Source organism: Syngnathoides biaculeatus, chromosome 5 (genome assembly GCF_019802595.1).
Source record: "Syngnathoides biaculeatus isolate LvHL_M chromosome 5, ASM1980259v1, whole genome shotgun sequence".
NCBI classification, from domain to species: Eukaryota; Metazoa; Chordata; class Actinopteri; order Syngnathiformes; family Syngnathidae; genus Syngnathoides; species Syngnathoides biaculeatus.
Window position 1 is genome coordinate 5342023 of NC_084644.1, and position 24458 is coordinate 5366480.

General features: G+C 45.3%; 1 protein-coding gene across 2 annotated transcripts in view; it reads left to right on the forward strand.

The window, feature by feature from the left end:
* ptprub (protein tyrosine phosphatase receptor type Ub) overlaps nt 1-21597 on the forward strand; it is a 237349-nt gene extending 215752 nt beyond the window's left edge. For both annotated transcript variants that reach the window (XM_061819017.1, XM_061819018.1), the window contains 5 exons: nt 5400-5714; nt 11665-11790; nt 17396-17553; nt 19655-19790; nt 19864-21597. In XM_061819017.1, the coding sequence (XP_061675001.1) occupies nt 5400-5714; nt 11665-11790; nt 17396-17553; nt 19655-19790; nt 19864-19926 (798 nt within the window). In that variant the 3' untranslated portion in view covers nt 19927-21597. The remainder of the gene's footprint in view (nt 1-5399; nt 5715-11664; nt 11791-17395; nt 17554-19654; nt 19791-19863) is intronic.
* The last annotated feature ends 2861 nt before the right edge of the window (nt 21598-24458 follow it).

Here is a 24458-nt window from a genome sequence, read left to right on the forward strand (position 1 = left end):
TAGAGTGTCCAATGAATGTCGCATGTTTTTGGGATGTGGGAGAAAACCGGAGTGCTTGGTGAAAACCCACGCAGGCACGGGAAGAACATGCAAACTCCACACAGGTGGATCCGGGATTGAACCCGGGTCCTCAGAACTGTGAGGCCGGGACAAGGATGGATAGATAGATAGATAGATAGATAGATAGATAGATAGATAGATAGATAGATAGATAGATAGATAGATAGATAGATAGATAGATAGATAGATAGATAGATAGATAGATAGATAGATAGATAAAACAACACAACACAACACCACACCATTTACCCCCACTTTGCGGTTTTTCACTTTTCGTGGGTGGGTCTGGTACCAAATAACAGCGAAATACGAGGGATTACTGCACTGTTAAAAAAATAATAAAATAATATGACAAAGGCTTAGTATATAGTGGAAACTCAATGTTATGCATCACATTATTAATTTGGTAACTTCACGTGTAAAAAGTTGTTACGGGTTGTATACCAAAATAATATTTGTGTACTCATTAACGTGGACGACGTACGGCAAACATGGCGGAAAATGTGTCTACCGACTCTGACTGAATAATTTGGGTCGAAAAGTGCCAGTGAGGTTGTCCCGTATTGATTTCCTCTAAGTCTTATCAATCCTAATTTATAACAACGCAGAATTTGACACTTCTGTAAATATGGTAACTCTGCACATGCCGACGTGTTTTCATTGCGAAGTTACGTAACAATGAGGACAGATTTCCCCGTCTTGCGGCAATGCACAACCCGGTAAAATGAATTTGAATGTTTTTTTTTTTTCCCACAGCTCAGTCGCACCTTTCCACATTGTTTTTCATATTTCTGCCAATCTACAAAAATCAGCCCAAAAATACAAAAAAAAAAAAAAAAAAAATTATTCTTCCTCGGTGTCAGCAATAACAAGCATGTGAACTTTGACTGCCGGTTGTTTTTGGCTCCACATTGCGCTGCAAGCATAAACTAATGTAGTTGTTCAGTTAAAACGTCGCTAGTTCGTGACTGCGGCTGCTCGGCTTTATTAAGATTTTTTATTTTGAAATTTGCGCGGAAAGCAGGAAGTCGTCGAATGAGCTCCTTTTGTTGTCTGCGCCGCGTGTGCGCTTCCACAGACGTGCGTGTGTGGGTGTGTTTATTCCACAGGATGACGATTCCGCCGCTCGGCTGTGTGACGGCGTTCAAATCTCCCGGTCGGCGACAACACGGTCACTGCACATCTTATTAGATGTTGATAAGGAGCGAAGAGAACCAGCTGTGTTCTCGCACGCGACGCTTGCCTCTTCCTGCCGCGGCGCTCGTGTAGACCGCCGACCGCATTGAATCCCGCTTTGGCATTTCAAAGTGAAAACCGGTGGAAGCTTGTGAACTTCCTCTAATTTGATGCGGTTTTGTCCTCGTTTCCACACGGGAATTATGAAACATGTATGTTGCGGATTAGGAACACATGCGCCCGGCGTGACACGATAATTACAAACACGCCTTCCGTCGGTGCCGCCGTCTTATCCGACCGTGACTGTTGTTCAAAGGCCTCCCCGCCGCCCAATAAAATAAGCACGTTTGCTTTGTGCCGCATGTGTGCCGGATTTTGTTGTTGACGTGGAAAAGCGGGAATTAGTTGCCGTCATTTCCGGCCTGCGAGCTGCGACTTTTTTATTTCACACGCTTTCAACCCTGCCGTTTATGCGGTGATGCGGCGCTAGCGTTGGTGTGGCGCTAGCGTTAGTATGCACCTGGTTATAAGCCTCGGTACACAGCAAGAGTTTAATGCTAGCGCATTATTTTTTTTTAGTTTTTGCCGCGCTACAATCCCGCCTCTTTTTTTTTTCTCAGGAATTCTCTTTGGATGCAGCGCTAGCATTAGCCCACCTGGTTATAAGCCTCAGTACAGAGAGTTTAACACTAGCGCGGCACTAGCATTGGTGTAGCGTTAGCGTTACGTGCACTGGTTATAAGGCTCGGTACACAGCAAGAGTTTAATGCTAGCGCATTATTTTTTTTAGTTTTTGCCGCGCTACAATCCCGCCTCTTTTTTTTTCTCAGGAATTCTCTTTGGATGCAGCGCTAGCATTAGCCCACCTGGTTATAAGCCTCAGTACAGAGAGTTTAACACTAGCGCGGCACTAGCATTGGTTGTAGCGTTAGCGTGCACCTGGTTATAAGCCTCGGTACACAGCAAGAGTTTAATGCTAGCGCATTATTTTTTTAGTTTTTGCCGCGCTACAATCCCGCCTCTTTTTTTTTCTCAGGAATTCTCTTTGGATGCAGCGCTAGCATTAGCCCACCTGGTTATAAGCCTCAGTACAGAGAGTTTAACACTAGCGCGGCACTAGCATTGGTGTAGCGTTAGCGTGCACCTGGTTATAAGCCTCGGTACACAGCAAGAGTTTAATGCTGGCGCATTATTTTTTTTAGTTTTTGCCGCGCTACAATCCCGCGTCTTTTTTTTTTCTCAGGAATTCTCTTTGGATGCAGCGCTAGCTAGTATTAGCCCACCTGGTTATAAGCCTCAGTACAGAGAGTTATAACACTAGCGCGGCACTAGCATTGGTATAGCGTTAGCGTGCACCTGGTTATAAGCCTCGGTACACAGCAAGAGTTTAATGCTAGCGCATTATTTTTTTTAGTTTTTGCCGCGCTACAATCCCGCGTCTTTTTTTTTCTCAGGAATTCTCTTTGGATGCAGCGCTAGCATTAGCCCACCTGGTTATAAGCCTCAGTACAGAGAGTTTAACACTAGCGCGGCACTAGCATTGGTGTAGCGTTAGCGTGCACCTGGTTATAAGGCTCGGTACACAGCAAGAGTTTAATGCTAGCGCATTATTTTTTTTTAGTTTTTGCCGCGCTACAATCCCGCCTTTTTTTTTCTCAGGAATTCTCTTTGGATGCAGCGCTAGCATTAGCCCACCTGGTTATAAGCCTCAGTACAGAGAGTTTAACACTAGCGCGGCACTAGCATTGGTGTAGCGTTAGCGTGCACCTGCTTATAAGCCTCGGTACACAGAAAGAGTTTAATGCTAGCGCATTATTTTTTTTAGTTTTTACCGCGCTACAATCCCGCCTCTTTTTTTTTTCTCAGGAATTCTCTTTGGATGCAGCGCTAGCATTAGCCCACCTGGTTATAAGCCTCAGTACAGAGAGTTTAACACTAGCGCGGCACTAGCATTGGTGTAGCGTTAGCGTACACCTGGTTATAAGCCTCGGTACACAGCAAGAGTTTAATGCTAGCGCATTTTTTTTTTTAGTTTTTGCCGCGCTACAATCCCGCCTCTTTTTTTTTCTCAGGAATTCTCTTTGGATGCAGCGCTAGCATTAGCCCACCTGGTTATAAGCCAGTCAGTACAGAGAGTTTAACACTAGCGCGGCACTAGCATTGGTGTAGCGTTAGCGTGCACCTGGTTATAAGCCTCGGTACACAGCAAGAGTTTAATGCTAGCGCATTATTTTTTTTAGTTTTTGCCGCGCTACAATCCCGCCTCTTTTTTTTTTCTCAGGAATTCTCTTTGGATGCAGCGCTAGCATTAGCCCACCTGGTTATAAGCCTCAGTACAGAGAGTTTAACACTAGCGCGGCACTAGCATTGGTGTAGCGTTAGCGTGCACCTTGTTATAAGCCTCGGTAAACAGCAAGAGTTTAATGCTAGCGCATTATTTTTTTTAGTTTTTGCCGCGCTACAATCCCGCTCTTTTTTTTTCTCAGGAATTCTCTTTGGATGCAGCGCTAGTATTAGCCCACCTGGTTATAAGCCTCAGTACAGAGAGTTTAACACTAGCGCGGCACTAGCATTGGTGTAGCGTTTGCGTGCACCTGGTTATAAGCCTCGGTACACAGAAAGAGTTAAATGCTAGCGCATTATTTTTTAGTTTTTGCCCCGCTACAATCCCACCTCTTTTTTTTCTCAGGAATTGTCCTTGGATGCAGCGCAAGTATTAGCACGGCACTAGCATTAGCACACCTGGTTATAAGCCTCAGTACACAGAGAGTTTAACACTAGCGCGGCACTAGCATTGGTGTAGCGTTAGCGTGCACTTGGTTATATGCCTCGGTACACGGGAAGAGTTTAATGCTAGCGCATTATTTTTTAGTTTTTGCCGCGCTACAATCCCGCCTGTTTTTTTTCTCAGGAATTGTCTTTGGATGCAGCGCTAGCATTAGTGCGGTGCTAGCATTAGCACACCAGGTTGTAAGCCTCAGTACACAGAGTTTAACACTAGCGCAGCACTAGCATTGGTGTGGCGCTAGCGTTAGTATGCACCTGGTTATAAGCCTCGTTACACAGAGAGTTTAATGCTAGCGCATTCTTTTTTTTTAGTTTTTGCCGCGCTACCATCTCGCCTTTTTTTTTTCGCACTTGGGAGTGGATTTATTTACACTGCATTTCTGTATAGTACAACCTCGGTTCTCGACCGCAATCCGTTCGGGTCGAGAAGTGATTTGTTCGAAATCCAAATCGACATTTCCCATTACAATTAATGGAGAAAGAAATAATACGTTCCAAGTGTAAAAAAAAAAAAAAAAGTCCTTTTAAAGTAAAGTTTAAAGTTCTTTTCTTTTCCCAAAGAATTTATCTAGTGTTACTTTTGTGGAGCCATGATTGGGCGTTAATAGTCCTCAATAGGTAAATGTAGCTACAGGGACACGTCTGCGTACAGAGTCTGCGTTATCCACATTAACAAAACGTGCCGTGGGTCATCTGGTCAAGGTACCCGTGTTATGTTATTTACGGCTTTTTCCGGGGGCGTTCGAGTCCTGGATTTTCGATCAAAATCAGAAGCAAAAAAATAAAAATAAAAAAATCTCAAAATTTTCATTCGAACTCCGATTTGTTTGAAGTCTCGGACGTTCGAGAACCGGGTATTCACTGTACTTGTAATCTAATGCCATCTACTAGTTGCGGGGGGAATGTGAACAATGAAATAATTCGGAATTGAGGCCCCCCCCATAAAAATATTTAGAATGACTTATATTAGTCGTATAAATCTTAAACATACCTATATTCATGATCCAAAATTATCTCATTTCATACTTCAAAAAAATTCATTAATTATGAAAAACGTACTAATAGGGCATGTGGAGATGCGCACGTGGTGAAATTTCTTTGTTGTACTAACAATGCAGGCTCAATCAATGTATCGTTTCAACCATCTTCCTTGGAACAATTACCACTTTCCTATTTAGCATTGTCTCTGTTGCCATCTTGTGGCACCTCAGAGCATTACAGAAAATGTGCAAAAACAATGAAATGGGTGTTTAAGAAAAATGCTGATGATAGGTTCTGTAAAAAAAAAAAAAAGGCAAAAAGGCGAATTTGTCAACGGCAAAATGCAATAAATGGAAGGTTGCCCGCGTTTGAATCCCTCCGCACTCCATTTGCAGACGCTAAACTCCGTGACCCCGCACCTGGACGTGGAGGAGTGCAGCATCGCCCTGCTGCCCCGCAACCGGGAAAAGAACCGCAGCATGGACGTGCTGCCGCCGGACCGGGCGCTGGCCTTCCTGGTCACGACCGAGGGCGAGAGCAACAACTACATCAACGCCGCTCTGGCCGACAGCTTCCACCAGCAGGCCGCGTTCATCGTGACCCCGCACCCTCTGCCCGGGACCACCGCCGACTTCTGGAGGCTGGTCTTCGACTACGGCTGCACGGCGGTGGTCATGCTCAACCAACTGAATCAGTCCAACTCCGCCTGGGTGCGTTCAAAGATTTGTCCACTGCATACATTTTTTTTTTTTTATGTTTTTCTTCTTGTTGCTGTTGAACTTGGTGAGGGAAAAATGAATCATCTTTCTCTCGACGCAAACCTCACCAAGTGAGCCTTTTTTTTTTTTTTTTTACATCAGCCGGAACTTTCTCCCCCACCATCGCTCTCCATCCGTGTCTTACTGTGCTCGGATTAGTTCCTTCATGCCGTTTTGTCTGGCTTTGATCCCTGACCACATTGATCTCAAGGAACGACCAGATAACATCCGCCCCAATTCCTCCCCCCCTCCCCCCCCTTCCCCCTCCTCAAGTTCCATCTCGGGAGAATCGGCTTCCGCTGCCCTCCAGCCCCATCTCGGGCTTCTTTTTTTTTTTTGTCGGCGCCCCACTTTTCCAATCTCTCATCTTTTTCTCTCTCCTCCCGCGCCTGCCTGTTAGAATTTAATTGTTTTTTGTTTTTGTTTTTTTCGCGACGAAGGAAATATCAGCCGCGATCGAGATGAGGAAAAGGTGAAAGACATATCGCGAAAATGTAAGAGATAATGAAACGCGCGCCACTTGAAAATCAGACGACGGCTGCTGCCGCTTCTCCCGTAAGATTGCGTCGACAAATGAAACACTTAACGACCTTTGCATAATCGAACCTGGCTCGGTTCAATTTGAAAATGCTCCTTTTCGTTGCGTCACCCGAAAAAGCGGCGGCAGCTCGCGAGAAATCGTCCATCTCGGTCGGAAGCCTTCTTATGTTTAAAACATGCTTCTGTAAAATAGATATGCAATAACTGCAACGTGTTGAGTTGCGAGCTCTTTTCCCTTTTTTATCAGCTCAGTACGAGAATGTTTTTTCGATTTTTTTTTTTTGTTTTGTTTCTTTCAGTGGAGTGCAGCGCTTTTTGGGTCCTGCCTTGCCTGCAAATAGAGACGTTGCCTTTTTTGGGCAATTTTAATCACGGTACTCTGTTATGAGCGCTGCTGGGGAGTTAATTTGAGGGATCCGAGTCCTCCGCCGCCGCCCTTCTCGCTGGAAATCTCATAAAGAACATTACAGCTCCCCGCACCTCATTCTTCTCCGCCGCTATTATTAACCACCGGCCCGCTGCGTTCCCGGCACCTTCCTGTTGTTCCTTCGCTCCTGGAACCCAAGTGAAATATAGACGGGCTTTAAACGCATCAGCTCATCCCAGGATACCAAATGGACTGCCTTTAAACATTTTAAAGGCAGAAATATACCCTTCCAACCTTCTTTGAATGTTATCATTCCGGCTGGGTCAAAAATAAGTTCCAGGACCCCTGTGACTAAAGATGTATTTCAAATGCAAACGAGGAGTTTGCACCCCCCAGGGAGTCTAGAGCACTTTCCCAGGCTTCTTGCATTCTTCCAGGATCTTGCGCAGCGATCTCGATGTCTTCCAAACGGGTCCCCTTCATCGCCCCCTTTCAAGTTGAGAAAGAGGAAAATAAATCTGGCAAGAGGCAGGTTGATGTCGTTCTTGGTCGGGGAAGTGTCAGATGCTCGGGGCGCATTGTGGCGAAGCAGCCGGGGGTTGTCCTGTGAAAATTCTCCCCTCTAATCCTGCACTTCGAACCAGGCAAATGTTTCAGCATTTTTGGGAATCTATAGTTTGGGTTTATCATGAAAAAGTCTACAGCCACGCCTGCAGTTCATGATACCCGATTCTGATATTTTTTTTTAGGCAAACCCGATCTTTTCATGTAGAATGAGTCCGTGACTGGCACACAAACAGAAAAAAGCTGACGTCTTGCTGCTCACACACATGAGAACATGAGTAAATATCATCCCGTGTGTCCGTCTCATTTGTGGCAATTTCAAAGATTTTTTTTTTTTTTTTCCCCAGAACCGACCACCCGTCCATATCAGTTGCATTGTGGCGTTGTGATGTTCTGTAATAATCACTCATAATAACAATATCCAGTATTGAAATATTCAAGATGGGCTTAAATGGAAAAATACGACACACTGTGGCGACCCCTAACGGGACGAGCCGAAAGAAAAAGAAGAAGAAGATCCACATTCTGGAGTACTTTTTATTACTTTTCAACTATGAGTACATTTTGCGACAGAAGAGTCTCCGCTAGGATGAAGGGCAAAGTTTATAAAACTGTGGTGAGGCCGGCCATGACGTACGGATGGCCCTGAAGATACAACAGGAAGCAGACCTGGAGGTGGCAAAAATGAAGATGCTGAGGTTCTCCCGAGGAGTGAGCAAGTTGGATAGGATTAGAAATGAGCTCATTGAAGGGACAACCAAAGTTGGATGTTTTGGAGACGAGGTTAGAGAGAGGAGACTTCCATGGTTTGGACATGTCCAGAGGCGAGAGAGTGAGGAAATTGGTCGGAGGAGGGTAAGGATGGAGCTACCAGGGAAGAGAGCGAGAGGAAGACCAAAGAAAAGGTTGATGGAGGTTGTGAGGGAGGACATGAGGACTATGGTTGAAGATGACACGCTGTGGCGTCCCCTAACGGGACAAGCCGAAAGGAAAAGAAGAAGAACTCTAAGTACATTTAAAATATTTTCATGTGAGTTAATGATGCCTTATATCCAAAATGAGAATCATTTACAAGTGGCCACCGGTTGTGTACTTTGGTTTCTTTGAAAGTTCCGGATGGACCCAGCAGTGTTTGACGCTCAGTGGGACTTTTGAGTAGTCGTGTGTCCGTCCCCCCCTCCCCCCCAAGGCTAACTCGCTTTTATTTGTTCATTTTGCCGTTCGGTTTCACCCGAAGTGGAGGTCGACACGTTCCCTTGAGGCGAGGGAATTCATTCATTGAAAGGCTCATGTTTTAATGGGCTGCTTTTATTCATTTTTACATCTCAGCTTAAATTGTCTGATTTAAACAAAAAAAAAAAAAAACTTTCTCTAACAACGACTCTCTTCTTTTTCCTAGTTTACCTCACCCCCCCCCCTCCCCCCGCTTATAAAGACGTACACTCATAATTACAAATGTTACAGTAATTATCCAGCCCATCAATGTGTTTTATAATGACAGCGTCCACCACCGCTGCTTTAGTTAGCGACACAGTCTGGGCAACGTAGAGCAAAAAAAACGAGCTAGACATGATGCTTATGTTTACTTTTGATAATAATATAGAGAAAGTTAAAAAAAAGAAATGCTGTCGTTTTAAGATGCAATGACTGTCGGGAGTATGCGAATAATCGAAGAAAGAGTGGTGAAACTGGACCAGATTTTCTCTTTTCCGAGTGGGAAAGGTCTGGTCTGAAGCCAAAGTAGAAAGTGCAGGATGAGATGGTGTGTCATTCAGGATTAAAGCACAGACAATACAGTGCGCAAAAAGCTAATTCTGTCTTTTAAATATAGGAGGCAACACAACATTAACCTTAAAACGGTTTGGGAGCATCATTACCCTCGCCACCCCCACGTCGTCGGTAGCTCACAAGAGGCTGGCTGCTTGAAAAGTAGATCTTGGGGTAAAAAAATGTCTGGGCACCCCTGCCCTAGAGTGTAAAACGAGGACTGTTTTGTTGGTTGCACTCGGACTCTTAGTTCTCCTATTAATGTGATATTTTATTCCCACGTGGATTTATGGATATTTCAGTTGGTCGGACTTTGGAAAGGTCCTCGTGTTTCCCAACCTTGTGGCCAAGGCACATATTTCACAGTCGACAAGTGTCACGGCACGCCACCAAACAAAAATGTCACACAAAATATGCATAGCGGATTAATTATGATCACGTCTCACTTTATTCTTTAATTTACAGATTCTACATGTGCGTGCATTTTTTTTTCTGGCAACAGGTGGATGCGCATGTTATTTATGGAACTTTCCCAATGTAGACGGGCTGCCGCTATACATAATTGAAGCAAGATATATTATTTGTCTGGTGAGGCTCCATTTCTCATGAGGACTGATGTGTTCAATGGCGTCTGTGTTTTTCAGCTGAGCCCAGATAGAAAAACTGACATGATTTGGTTCGATTCACTGAGCTTGTGTGATTTGTAGCCTCAATTACGGTTGCCTTTTTTACCAACGTCATCCAATCTACCCGCACTTCTCATTGTCTACTGCGCCGTAAAACTTGGACCCAAACAAGTATCGAGCAAAAGACGTTTCTTCTCCAGACCCCGTGAATGGTTTTCCGCAGTTTCTGAAATATTCATCCTTCCTGACACAAGCGCCCCAGAAGCCTCATTGAAGTCTCTGTGCGTTCTGATCCAAAGTTGGAATCACATTTTTACGATGTACAAAAAGACTGTGAAGAAAATAAGTATTTGAACACCCTGCTATATTGCAAGTTCTCCCGCTTAGAAATCATGGAGGGGTCTGAAATTTTCATCGTAGGTGCATGTCCACTGTGAGAGAGATCATCTAAAAAGAAAAATCCAGAAATCACAATATCTGATATTTTTGAACGATTTATTTGTGTGATACAGCTGCAAATAAGTACTTGAAGACCTGTCTATCAGCTACAATTCTGACCCTCAAAGACCTGTTAGTCCGCCTTTAAAAGTCCACCTCCACTCCAGGTAATATCCTGAATCAGATGGACCTGTGTGAGGTCGTTAGGTGCATAAAGACACCTGTCCACCCCATACAACCACTAAGACTCAAGCTTGTAACATGCCCAGGAACAAAGAGCTGTTCAAAGACACCAGAGACAAAATTGTGCAACTCCACTCGGCTGGAAAGGGCTACGGAGAAATTGCCAAGCAGCTCGGTGAAAAAAGGTCCACTGTTGCGAGCGATCATTAGAAAATGGAAGAAGCTAAAGTTGACGGTCAGTCTCAATCGGAGTCGAGCCCCCGTGCAAGATGTCACCTTGTGGGGTCTCAATGATCCTGAGAAAGGTGAGCAATCAGCCCAGGACTACACGACAGGACTTGGTCAATGACCTGAAAAGAGCTGGGACCACCGTTTCCAAGGTGACTGTTGAGGCCTTGGTTTGAAATCATGCATGGCACGGAAGGTTCCCCTGCTTAAACCAGCACATGTCAAGGCCCGTCTTAGGTTTGCCAATGACCATTTGGATGACACAGAGGAGTCATGGGAGAAGGTTTTGTGGTCAGAGGACACCAAAAGGGAACTTTTTGGTCATAATTCCAGTAACCGTGTTTGGAGCAAGACGAATGATGAGTTCCATTGCAAGAACACCATCCCTACTGTGAACCATGCGGGTGCTGGCATCATGCTTTGAGGGTGTTTTTCTACACATGGGACAGGACGACCGCACTGTAGCAAGGAGCGGATGACTGAGGCCAAGTATTGTGAGATTTTGGGGAACAACCTCTTTCCCTCAGTCAGAGCGTTGAAGATGAGTCGTGGATTGCGTCTTTCAACATGACAATGACCCGAAGCACACAGCCAGAAAAACCAAGGAGTGGCTCCGTAAGAAGCATATCAAGGTTCTGGCGTGGCCTAGCCAGTCTCCAGACCTAAACCCAATAGAAAATCTTTGGAGGGAGCTGAAACTCGGTGTTTCTCAGCGACAGCCCAGAAACCTGTCCGATCTAGAGAAGATCTGTGTGGAGGAGTGGGCCAAAATCCCTCCCGCAGTGTGCGCAAACCTGGTGAACGACTACAGGAAACGTTTGACCTCTGTAATTGCAAACAAAGGCTAGTGTACCAAATCATAACATTGGTTTTCTCAGGTGTTCAAATACTAATTTGCAGGTGTTTCACACAAATCATTTAAAAAAAAAAAAAATCATACATTGTGATTTCTGGATTTTTCTTTTTACATCATCTCTCTCAAAGTGGACGTGCACCTACGATGAAAATTTCAGACTCCTCCATGATTTCTAAGTGGGAGAACTTGCAATATCGCAAGGTGTTCAAATACTTATTTTCTTCACTGCACAAGTGAACTGGCTTGCGACGGTTTACATTTTCTGCACGCAGACACGTGAATTCCACAAAGTTCCTCAGAAAACTCATCTTGTTTTCTTTCTCCCACCTGTAGCCGTGCGTCCAGTACTGGCCTGAGCCGGGTCTACAGCAGTACGGGCCCATGGAGGTGGAATTCCTCTCCATGTCCGCCGACGACGACGTCATCACTCGCCTGTTTCGGGTCAAGAACGTCACGAGGGTGAGCGAGCGTCGTCGGGCTTTTCCACAGAAACGCGCGCACTTGTCGCGTTGCGCCACTCACGCATGATGGCTTATTATTACAAGCTTATTATAAATGCATGAGGTGTGGGCCACATGTGAGTCATCTCAAAGTCAAAGCGGTGCGTGATTGTCTGGGAAGAAAAAAAAAAAGAAGCTGAATTCTGAAGGGAATGATTTGAATTTCTATAGAAGGACTTTGTGCGTGTGCTAGCTGAAAGGCTGAATGCATAACTTGATGCTGGATTTCGACAGCATCGGCGGCCTCTTCATATAATTTCGCCATCTCTCATTTTCGACGTTTTTTTTAATATTGTCCAAATATTTGCATTAGGTTATTTATAGACACACCAGGCCTTGGCAAGTTACTTCCAAATGGGAATATAGTATTTTATTACCACAATTTCTGGCCTACAAGCCGCGACTTTTTTCACACGCTTTCAACCCCGCGGTTTATGCGGTGATGCGGTTAATTTGTGCATTTTTTTCTAACGAGGGGCTCTAAAGAGGTGAGAATGAGACCGGTGGAATATATGTGTCGAGGAAGTGACTTTTACCGGCCCTGTTAGCGCTGTGCTAGCGTGTTGCTGCTGTGTTAATGGCGTGTCTCAGTGATATTTACCGGTAAGTTTTATTTTAACCAGCCTTACGTTAGCACTATCGCAGCGCTAGGGTTAGTGCTAACTTTAGTGCGGCGCCAGCGTTAGTGCCATGCTAGCGTTAAATTGTCTGTGCACCGTCTTTCTTTGTAAATATCTCGTGTTTCAATGTGGGCACTTGCGGCCTTTACACAGCTGCGGCGTATGCATGTACCAAATGGTATTTCCTTTACAAATGTACTCGGTGAGGCTTGTAACCAGGTGCGCTCTGTGGGCCGGGAATTACAGTAATTATGTGGGATTTCTCTGGGTACGCTGGCTTCTTACCATAATGATGACTCTTAATGTGAACCACACCAGCATTTGTTTTAGGTTGCTTTTACAACAGATAACTGCAGAATGCATTAAATTTAAACGTGATCTTTTGAGGGTCTTTAAAATGACTGCAGATAATGATCTTAATAGAATTGCTTCAAAAATAAATGTTTGTAATTTTTCACATCAGTTCCTAATGGAAATGTCCCTCTTGGTCCTCCTGATGGGGTATCGCAAAGTTTACTTCCGTAAGATTCCAAATCATGTCAATTTGTACCTGTTCCATGTAGTTCAAGGAAAGCAATCAGAACAAAACATTGTCCTTAAAGCCCCACTGACACGAAAAGTATGTTTTTAATAAAACAAAAGAGGCAGCCGGAATGGACCCATCTGTTTTTTCACCACAAAACATGATTTTGACACATGTGGCATTTTGTCACTCCTACCATGAAAATCCTCTCGAGGGATTTGTTTTCGAGAAGAAGCAGGAAGTGAAGTTAACAGCAGCTGGCTCGTCTGTTTCCACTAGTTTTACCTGCGGGGAGGTAGCTCTTTGTTCTTTCGTGTTAGCCAAAATGGTAACTCGTTGTATTGCTGGATATCGTTCGAACACTCGGGAGGATGGATTCACTCTTCATGCTTTTCCAAAAGACACGGTTTGTTGTGAAAAATGGATTGCATGGGTGCAAAGGACGAGAGCTTCGTGGATTCCAAATGACATGTAGGTGTGTATAGAGAGGCTAAAACAAACCTGGGAGTGGGTGGGGGGGGCGTAATCCTCTCAGAACGGAGCAAAAGATCAAAGTCAGGGCTGCTAAATGTGTCGATGTACCTCGGCTTCGGCGGGGTGGCTCGTACATACTGTCAGGGGAGTCTGTTGCTAGTGAGAAGTGATCCGCGTATCATCTAAATATGGCTCGAAACGATAGGGTAATATTGCCCCGGTCACTTCACTCGATTATGAGTTGTTCTCATCTTCGAAAAGAGCTTCCGTTGCCACGACGTGTTTTCAGTGGCGAATGTCCCGGCGTAACATCCGCTGATGACGTTGCAGGCAATATGGCTGCCACTTGGATGTCGAACGAGACTTCCGCAAGGATGACGCCCTCTCCGCTCATATTTATTTTTTCGGATAGACATTGAAGTGAATCATGTTGTATTTTTCATTGCAATATCTATTTTACAATGTATATAGGGGCGGCACGGTGGCTCACCTGGTAAAGCGTTGGCTTCACAGTTCTGGGGTCCGGGATTGAACCCGGGACCTCAGAACTGTGAAGCCTGTGTGGAGTTTGGATGTTCTCCCCGTGCCTGTGTGGGTTTCTTCCGGGCACTCCGGTTTCATCCCGTATTCCAAAAACGTGCAATTGGACACTCTAAATTGTCCCTAGGTGTGATTGTGAGTGCGGCTGTTTGTCTCGATGTGGCCTGCGATTGGCTGGCGTCCAGTTCAGGGTGTACCCCGCCTCCTGCCCGTTGGCAGCTGCGATAGGCTCCGGCACTCCTGCAACCCCTGTGAGGATAAGCGGCGAAGAAAATGGATGGATGGATGGATGGATGGATGATTAATATCGGTGCCACAATGAGTGACTGCCTCACAGCGCTGAGGACCGGGATTCAAATCCCGGCTCCGCCTGTGTTGAGTTTGCATGTTCTCCCCGTGCCTGCGTGGGTTTATTTCCGGGTACTCCGGTTTCCTCCCACATCCCAAAAAACACGCAACTTTAATTGGACACTCTAAATTGCCCCGAGGTGTGATTGCGAGTGCGGCTGTTTTGTCTCGATGTGCCCTGCGATTGGCTGGCGACCAGTTCAGGGTGTACCCCGCCTCCTGCCCGTTGAGAGCCGACGGCACTCCTGGCGACCCTCGTGAGGATAAGCGGCGAAGAAAATGGATGGATGTATATAGAGATGTCAGTGGGGCTTCTCCCACCGAAGCCAAATTTGGACTCATTATCTCCGTTTTTTTTTTCTCGACACGCTTCCTTATGTTGATTGTGTGGCCGCAGGAATGGTTCTACGCTCTGAAATCTGCATAAAGACACGCGTGAATTCCGCTCGCTGTCAAGCAATTAGAAAAGGAGCCTCGGCGTGCGAGACGTCCCCCGGCCGCCACCTTGCGAGCGGCGCTGCGCGTCGCGCCCGCCACTTCCCTGCCTTAATTGCCGTCCTCACCTCCTCTCTGCTTCCGCCCTTGATTTGGCACCCTCTGTAGGTTCGCTACGCGTACCTCGTTCCGTTCGCACGGTTTTGAGGAAAGTGGGGGGTGGGACGGGGGTGCACGTGTCTTAAAAAAAAAAAAAAAAAAACGGGGGGTGGGGGGGGGAGCGCACAGCGTGAGGTGCTGTAAAGCAATTCCTCCGTGTGTCATTGAGGCCTTCGCGAAGCCCAATTTGCGTGACTTACCGTTCTTAGCTGCGCCTTAAGTGTGAGGTGAGAGTCTTGAGGGCCGAGTTATGAACACGGAGAGACCCCCCCACAACCCCCAACCCCACCCCCCCGTCGCGCATGCATACAGTCGGGGCTTGCAGACCCCCATATATCTCGGGAGGCGCTGTGCTGACCGAGCGCAGGCGAGAATGCCGGCGGGTGGCCTGGGGGATGCTCAAATTCGACGAGTAAATGACTGTTGCAAAAAAAAAAATAAGAATAATTTTGTAAAAATACTGAAGCAGCTGGAAATACAGGAGAGCTAAAAGGAGAAATCATTTTATTTTAAGGGCTTGGAATTGCCGAGTGACCGGCGGCGCAATGTTGTACGTTGATAACGACAATATCGCAGTCTATGGGCAATTCATCCATTCATTTTCTTAGGTGCTTATCCTCACGAGGGTCGCGGGGAGTGCTGGAGCCTCTCCCGGTTGTCAACAAGCAGGAGGCGGGGTACACGCTGAACTGGTCGCCAGCCAATCGCAGGCCGCATTCACAATCACACCTAGGGGCAATTTAGAGTGTTCCGATTAAATGATGCATGTTTTTGGGATGTGGGAGGAAACCGGAGGAAAACACACGCAGGCACAAGGAGAGCATGCAGACTCTACACAGGCGGGTCTGGGATTGAACCCGGGACCTCAGAACTGTGAGGCCAACGGTTTACGAGCTGCGCCACCGTGCCACCTTTTATGCTTAAAAATATATTTTAAAATGATTTAATTATATAAAGTATTTAAACTGCATATGTATTTCAACTATGCAGTTTATTCTCATGGCAAAGATTTTTAAAAAATGCTTTAAAAAAAACAATATTTTAGGCTTGGAACGCATTATTTCATTTTCCATTAATTGTGATGGGAAAATGCGCTTTGGATTTCGAACATTTCCATTTTTGACCGGCGGGGCGGGGGAGTACATGCAAACTCCAGACAGGCGGGTCCGGGATTGAAACCGGGACCTCAGAACTGTGAAGCCAACGGTTTTCGATTCTGAAAAGTCGAAATACAATTGATTTTTCTTATATAAGAAAGATCTCAATCAGCACCGTTTGATTTAACAACAACAATTTTTTTATTTTTTTTTTTTGTTACATTCTTCATTTCTGGACCCTACTTAAGACAAAGAAAAGGGAAAGCGCTGGTCTTGATGGTTCTTTGCCCATCTTCAGAACAAAATGAACGACTGAGGGTGGAAAAAACTATTTTGATGGCAACTTTTCATTGTAGTTTTTGTTGTCTGGCTCCATAATTTGACAATTGCATGCACATTTTTGTGGATACCGCAACTGCAGTGAAGTGATAAAAAAATGACCGTATCTTGATTTACAGCAGGGGTCTCAAACCGGCAGCCTGCGGAACAATTGCGGCCCCCCTAGATGATATTTTGTGGTCCCCACCTTACTATGAAAGTTAAATGTTGGTGCGGGCCTAAAGTTTTATACGAATTGCACTTTTACTGTGACGAACCTACCAATCGTGGTGGGGTCGTGGCTCTCGGGGGCGTGACGGCGCCAAGGCTCGATGCAAGCAGAGAAACGTTTTTCATTGGGTGAAAGTTACAGTCGTGTTGCCATGGAGAGTTTTATTAGTAGTTTTGCACACCACGTGTTTCCAGCAGCTTCCGTGCTTGTCGTATTTTGTGTTAAAGAATATAAAAACGTGTTTTTAAATTTCTCATTGAAATTGACACATACAGCCTTGTGTGTGTGTCGATATTTTTCACATTTAGCTGTACGTGCGGACTTCCGCGAGGCTTAATCCATCGTAGACACTTCGTCAAGTGTGTTTCATCAAGCGGGGCCCCTTGTAACCCAGCAGCATATCTTTGATCAGAATTTCCCATTTTCTTCGTAACATTAACTTTTCCAAGCGCACACTACTGACAACTAGCATTGCTTGTGGGACAATACGGCGAGAGGGGCGCGTCGAGCCAGGGGTTAAGACAATGCGGCGATCTGATTGGCTACTATTTCACGAGTGATTGACAGGTCGGAAAGGTCCATTGAGTTCTAGATCGCAAACGCGAGGCTTACTTTGTGTGTTTCCCAATTTGGCAGACACGTTTTTCCCGAACGGAATCTATCCATCAACCAGTCGAGGGATTGTTTGACTGCACTTTTTCACGATCAAAATAAAGCCGTTCTTCCCGCGTTTTCTGGACTCCACCTGCATTCGGCGCAAAGAACGTCGAGCCCCGCATTGCCGCATGTGCCGTACACGATCTCTTTGTCGTCTTCAGCTGCAAGAGGGCCAGCTGGTGGTGTGTCAGTTCCAGTTCCTGCGCTGGTCCCCGTATCGGGACGTGCCCGACTCCAAGAAGGCTTTCCTCAACCTGCTGGCCCAAGTGCACAAGTGGCAAAGGGAGTGCGGGGAAGGGCGCACCGTGGTCCACTGCCTGTGAGTGATCGGCCGCCGTCGCACGCGCTCCAATCCGGGTATCGCCGCCGCCGGTGTCGTCATTTCGGGTCGCAACGTCTGCCGTGAGCCTCCCGGGCTCAGTTGTCGCCGGAGGAATACGAATGAGTCGTTCCGGGCGTTGCCGGGGGCGCCACGCGTTCTTCCCCCGCCTTCTAGCGCGTCACGCAGTATTACCCGCGACAACCGGCGAAGACATTACGGCGATCAAATCAATTACGACCTCATAAAAAACGTGCCGCTTCTCACCGCGGCAGATTCCGGGCTGACGCGCCGCTGACGAGAATTGATTAGCTTTCAATTGCTTTTTATTGGCTCGAGTGGATTGTCCTTCGGTACTTTCTCGATATCGTCTCGATGTTTCGGAGCAATCGCTTTGAGGAAATAACAGCCTGCAGTGTTGCGCTACTTCTCGATTTCCCATTTTTCCATGAGCGCGTCCAGACTTTGCGCGGCTAAGTCGAACTTTCTGATGAGGGTTATCGGATTCACTATTTACACCTTGACGTTCATATCGGCCCTTTATCTCTTGTGTCTGGCACTCCATTAATCTTGTGAGCTACAACTTTGCGTTTCCGATAGACCTCCTGCACCTACGTCACCGAAGTCATGTGACTGGCCATAGTGACAGTCTACCAAAGCATTTTTTTAATGCTAAGTCGGTGGGAGACGCCACGAAAATATGTCTTACAGCACGTCCAGAGTTTTGTCCGATACCGTTAAACATTTGGAAGGTGAAAATAAACGAAGGTATGTGGAAAAATGAGAGACACTTGGCATAGAGGACCCGGATTTAATCCTGAAGTCGATGTTTTCGCTGACAAGAAAGTGGACCGTTAACCCGCTTCCGCTTATCTTGGACAACTCGATCTACACGTGTATCTGGTGAGGAAGTCGTCGAGATTTACACGGAAGAGTTTGAAAGCGTAGAAAAAGTCTGGACGCATACAAATACTTTGTTGCTGGATCTGTCCTCAATCAAGAATAAATCCCACATAGTGATGGAGCTACTCAAATTTTTTCAATACAAATAGCAATATTGAAATAAATGACCCGGGTTTTACACACTTGCATTTATTAACTATGATTGGGGGGGGGGAGAGGACGGCGACGGCTCCTCCGTACACGACACGTTAACTTACGTAAACATTACTGTGACCGACGGTTTCTTTTCTTTTTTTGAATACACATTAGACTTATTTGAGAACAATGCGTAACAAAAAAAAAAAAAAAAAAAAACATTGTCGGGAATAGGTTTACCGAAGTTTAACGTGTGGCCGCAACACGCTTCCGTGTACGTTGGAGACTTTTTTTTGTTTTGTTTTTTTAAACACATTGTTCTCAAATGAGCTGACTTAGCATTGTAAATACTTTTTGGTCATTTGAGATTGAGAAGAATAATTCTGACCTGAAGTGAAGTGATCGCTACACAGTCGTGTGTGTGTGTGTATTTGGTTGGGCACCATCCATCACGTTTAATTGCCAAAATCCATCAATCTTTTCCGGTCTTTTCTGGTATTCCATAAATGATCTCTTTGAATATCTGTCTCGTATGTTGTAATAACAACCAACAGCACAACAAGTCTCGGGCATTGTGAATATTCTGCTCCGGTTCAACGTCGCCCACACTGTCGAGCAGCTCTTTTTGACCTGCAATATGGCGGCGTGAAAACGGAGACGTCACGTGCACCAGTTCTATACAGGAGAAAATGAGCGGGCCTGGGGGAGACCTAAACAACCCGTAAAGAGCGTTTGATTTGGACATTGCATAATTATGAATGTCCATGTCATTTTTGATGAATCATAGAAGAATCATATTTTTTTTTTTCTTCCTTGAATGTAACATTTAACTGATCTATGCGGGTCTCCATTGAGCCGAGGGGGGGACCCTGGTTCTCCTTAATAATTGCTTGTTAGCCTCTGTCATCTGCACCGATGTGCGGCGTGTTTTGTGCAATTTCAACTGCACTATTTTTTTGTGCACGTGAGATAAAACCAGCCACCGAATCGGTGTCAAGGAGGTCCTGTTCGGCTGCTTTGTCTTCTGGAAACATTGTTGACGCTTCACCCTTGTCGTCGGCAGTAACGGTGGCGGTCGCAGCGGGACCCTCTGCGCTTGCAACATTCTCCTGGAGATGATCCAGTACCAAAACATGGTGGACATCTTTTATGCAGTCAAAACGCTACGGAACTGCAAACCCAACATGGTGGAATCCCTGGTGAGTTTATCAAAATGCAGTACGGCGTTTCTCCCTATCGTGAAATCGAGAAATGCTTTGTATCTGTTCCTAGGACCAGTATCGGTTCTGCTACGACCTCATCCTGGAGTACTTGGAGTGCTTTGAGGGGAGATAGCAACTAAACGCAGCACAAGTATCCCACTTGCTTGGTTTAAGGTCTCCCGGAGGCTCCTGTACGTCACTGCTTGGACCTGTGCTCTTGAAAGTACGGAATTTGAACACGAATGAAAAACGATACAGTTCCGAATTTTAACCTTTAATGTACAGCTGTGATTTGCCTTCTTGTGGTGATGTTTTATCTTTTTCAATATTTTTGTGCTTTCGCCTGTGTACTTAAGCTCTGTTGTGCCAAGGCTTTATGTACAACCCCCTAAAAAAAGACAAAAGATTTAAAAAAAAAAAAAAGCAAAACATGACTATGAGCTACAAAATTGACCCGTTTTATTGTGAAGTGGGGTCACCTTGGCCGCGGTTCATCGTTTGATTCAACGGCAAAGAGGGTGGATGCGGTTCTCGAGCGCCGACGGCGTTTTATCTCCACACGTGGACGTTTTCTTTTCCCTCCAAGAGCAAAACACAACAGCAGTTCACTGTCCTTGTATATTACCCAGCACACCATAAACTGCCTTATTCTCTGACAATGAGAAGACAAAAAGTCTTGACAGACCGGCCAAGAGATTTTCCACGAGTCTTGTATCTTGTCGTCTTGTGTCGGCCACGCGGATGATTTTATTTTATTTCATTGGACTTATTATTCCTGTTGCGGTGCCAAACCCCTTTGACTGACTTGAATCCTCCTCTTTACTTTGTTCTCCTGCTTTCGTCTCGCGATATTTGCCTACATGTAGTGTGAACTTCACGCCGCGATTGTATCTTCTTGTCCGGTGGGAAAGAAAAAGAAGGATGAAAAAGCGTTTTCGCCGACTGCTGTCGTTTGAGGAAAATGTACACTTTGTTTCATGATTTGGAAACATTTGGGATTTCTTTTCTGAGGGTTCTGCGTTGAGTTATACTCTTGAAGCATTTTGGCAAACGTGGCATGAAGGATCGTTGTTGTTTGTTGTGGTGTAAAATTGACTCAAAATAACTATCAGAGTGTCAAAAATGTTAGCCGAATTTGAACGAGGGTTTCATGTGATCTGCTGGAGCTGCACCCACTTTTCGCGGCTTTATTGCTAGCATACCGTATCATCGGTATTTAACAACAATAAAAGTTCCCGTTGTGCTTTAGAGTTACATTTTATTTTCCACGCAATACTGAAAGCAAAAAACTAAGTGAAATCAACCATAGCGTGAATAGACTGTTTTCGACTGACGCCACACACCTTCCGATTTAGAACGCGGGCGCCATCTTGGTTGGGTGAATTCGCGTAAACACATGTAACTAACCAGGAAACATTTCAGAAAGGCGTATGAATGGGGGTGCACTGCTATGCTATCGGTTGCTAAAACGGGCGTTGTAAAGCGTCTTTGTTTCGACTGCCAGCTGTGATCAAGAACCAGTGGGAGAAAACGGAGCAGTTAGCAACCAAACGGCTACAACCGTGGCTGTCTCGCATTAGCAGAGCCGATCTAGCAGCCGAGCACAATACACGTGTGGGAATGCAATGCATGTCTCCAAAATCTGTATTTTCTGTTTTATTATAATAAGTTTGCAAAAACGAGTTACCGCACCGCTAGCTGTTTCGTGAGGTTAGCCGTGGAAGTGGAGAAAAAGGTGCGGGCTCCACTTGGGACTCATCCCGGTTGAACTTCTCTCTCTCTCTCTCTCTCTCTCTCTCTCTCTCTCTCGGTAACAAAAACGTAAATAGTAATCTACACCTTTCGTTGGTATAATCAACATAATTTAACACAACGTTGACTATAATCACGCGGTACATATTTAAATTGCATTGTGCGGTACGCTAACCTTAGCAGTGTGGAGACACAGGTTGCTTACAATGGATGCCGCCCCGTGACGAACCCAGCCATTGATGAATTGCTTGTAGGCCTCCAGACCTTTATAATTCTTTCCTTGTTCCACGGTATAAACACTTGTCGAGAAGAGGAGATAGTTGACCACGTCTGGATAAGTTACCGACGCCCACATTTGTGTGCTCCATTTGTGTTTCTCCAAGGCGTGTGGGTCGATATTGTCGATCAAAGCGCACTTCTTGTCGTAACGGTTTCTTGAAACAACATCTAATGAGCACTGATAACTTTCCAAAGTCTTTTTAGCCATCATGCGTCACTTTTAACAGTCGTACGAACATTTGTGTAACTCCAAAAGCGTTAGCGTGAATGGCGCATCAGTCGAGTGAACCCATCCAACACGGGCCACGTGCCCCGGATGTAGTCACGTGGTCGAAAACAGTCTATTCACATTTTCCAGCATAGTTTTCCAGGAGCGCTAACACTTTGTGGAAGTAAGCTAGCAACTATCAAAGATAAACTAGCTCACGGCCTTTAATAAGTGTCATCACTTCGCTCCTCAATTGCCGTCAGATATTCCTCATTTTGTCAGTGATGTAAAAAGAAAATGACTGAAAAGCACATTTATCAAAAGTACATAAATATACAGACTTTTTTTGGGTTGTTTTTAAAGCTGTGACAGCATAAAAAGTAAGCATTACATTTCGGCGTAGTTGAAGTCGCGTCACCACTAAGTTTGTACAAATCCAATGAAAACAACGGAAAAGATTCTACATTAAAAAAAACACGAATGCGCTGAGAGGCAATTATTCTCAGTTTTCCCTCATATTTTCCTCCAAACAGAAAAATGTTATCGGTTACCAACCATTATCATCCATCATGGCCCCTGAAAATGCCCGAGCTAGCATATCTCCCGAAACGGCATAAAGAGCATCTATTTCCCAGACGTGCCCTAATAGAGCCCTGAAAGCCACAGAAACTGACAAATGGCAGCTAAGTGCACGTTTTGCAGCCGCGCTGAAGAAAAATAATGTGCGATTCATGCCCCCCCCCAACAAAGACTATGGAAGGAGAATGAGGTAGCTACTGTTTAGCCGGCGATCGAAACGTACCGTGCACGATCGCTGGATTAAAGCAGCAAGTGCCTGAATACTTTTTTTTTTTTTGTTATCGGTGGAGAGAGCGTGTGTGTGTGTGTATATATACACTTGTACATTATATGATGTGAATACTTTGTGAATATGAAACTACGTTTGCCCAATCGTGACTACTCCATAACCACAATGTTGAATGTCTTGTAAATGACATTTTACAAAGTGAATCTGCGGTTTTGCCGACCGTGCCCGTGCGGGTGCAGCATGTTTAACTCCTTGGAGATTTCCAGAAAAACAAGCGCCCCATCCCCTACGAGTGCTCCTCCCGCCGTGTGAGTTCACTGTACTTTTTTGCCATCCCAAAGCTTTTAACGACAACTGCGCTCCGGCGACCACGTGAGTTCCGTTGACTTCACCTGTTTTGTGTATAAACCAATGATTACATGACTACTGTGTTTCTGAGCATTGTGTTTGTGGAAGATAAAAGTGTGTATTTACATGGCGAGGTGGACAAGAAGAAGAACTTTAACAATAAAAAACAAAGTTGGGGAAAAAAGTGTCAACTTATCATTGAGAGGCTTTATAATGGACCTTAAGCTCCGCCCCCTTAGCCATGTCCCACAAGCTTCCAAATTGGCGATTGAACAGAACATGTTTGAAGTCGATTCTCCATCGCGCAATCCAGATAATATTGGGGTATGTTTTTTTTTGCCAAATGCGTCGGACTTGTCCAAGAGAGTTCTACAGAGAGGTCTCAACTATTTCACGCAAGGATATGTACACGGAATTAAGATTTTGGACGCAATGTCAGAGTTACGGCGAAACGTTGGCGATCGATGCAAAAAAGGTTTGACGCCTCACAAACTTCATATTGAAATCCAACGGGATAAAATAGTGGAATCGTACTGCACGTGTAAAGCAGGGTGAATACTTTTTACTCGGAAAGATCACGAGTAAGATCATTGTAGTCTTTATATAATAAGTGAGTGGGTGTATTCGTTTGACTCAAAATAGTCAATTCGACATTTCTCTTGCATGACATCGTGCATTTACGTATCCCTAACCCGACTCTTCGGCATAAAACGTGACACACTTTGTTCAGCAGGTCAGTGATACACTAACAAAGTGAAATTTGTTCTCCTGCACTGATAATGATTCAATCAAACTCCGAGAAGATACTTCTCCCTCACTTACCTTCGAACGTACAGCCTTGTGTTTGTTGGTATTGTCCACATTCAGTTGTACGTGCGCTCTTCCGCGAGCCTTAATCCATCGTAGACACTTCGTCGACTGTGTTTTAAGCTTTGGAAAATGAATCAAGCGGGCCCCTCGTAACCTAGCAGGATATCTTTCATCAGAATCGCACGTTCCCCAAGGGCATCTGAGGACCATTTTCTTCGTAACATTAACTTTTCCGAGCGCACGCTACTGACAACCAGCATTGCTTGTGGGACGACATGGCGGCAGGGTCGCGTCAAGCCAGGGGTTAAAGACGATACGGCTATCTGATTGGCAACTATTGTAACCTTTGATTGACAGGTCGGAAAGGTCCGTTGATTTGTCCGCCGAAGAAAGAAGAGGACGCCCGTCCGTCTATCCTCGTGTTAGTCTTTGACCCTCCCTGTGGTTTCTCCTGTGGATT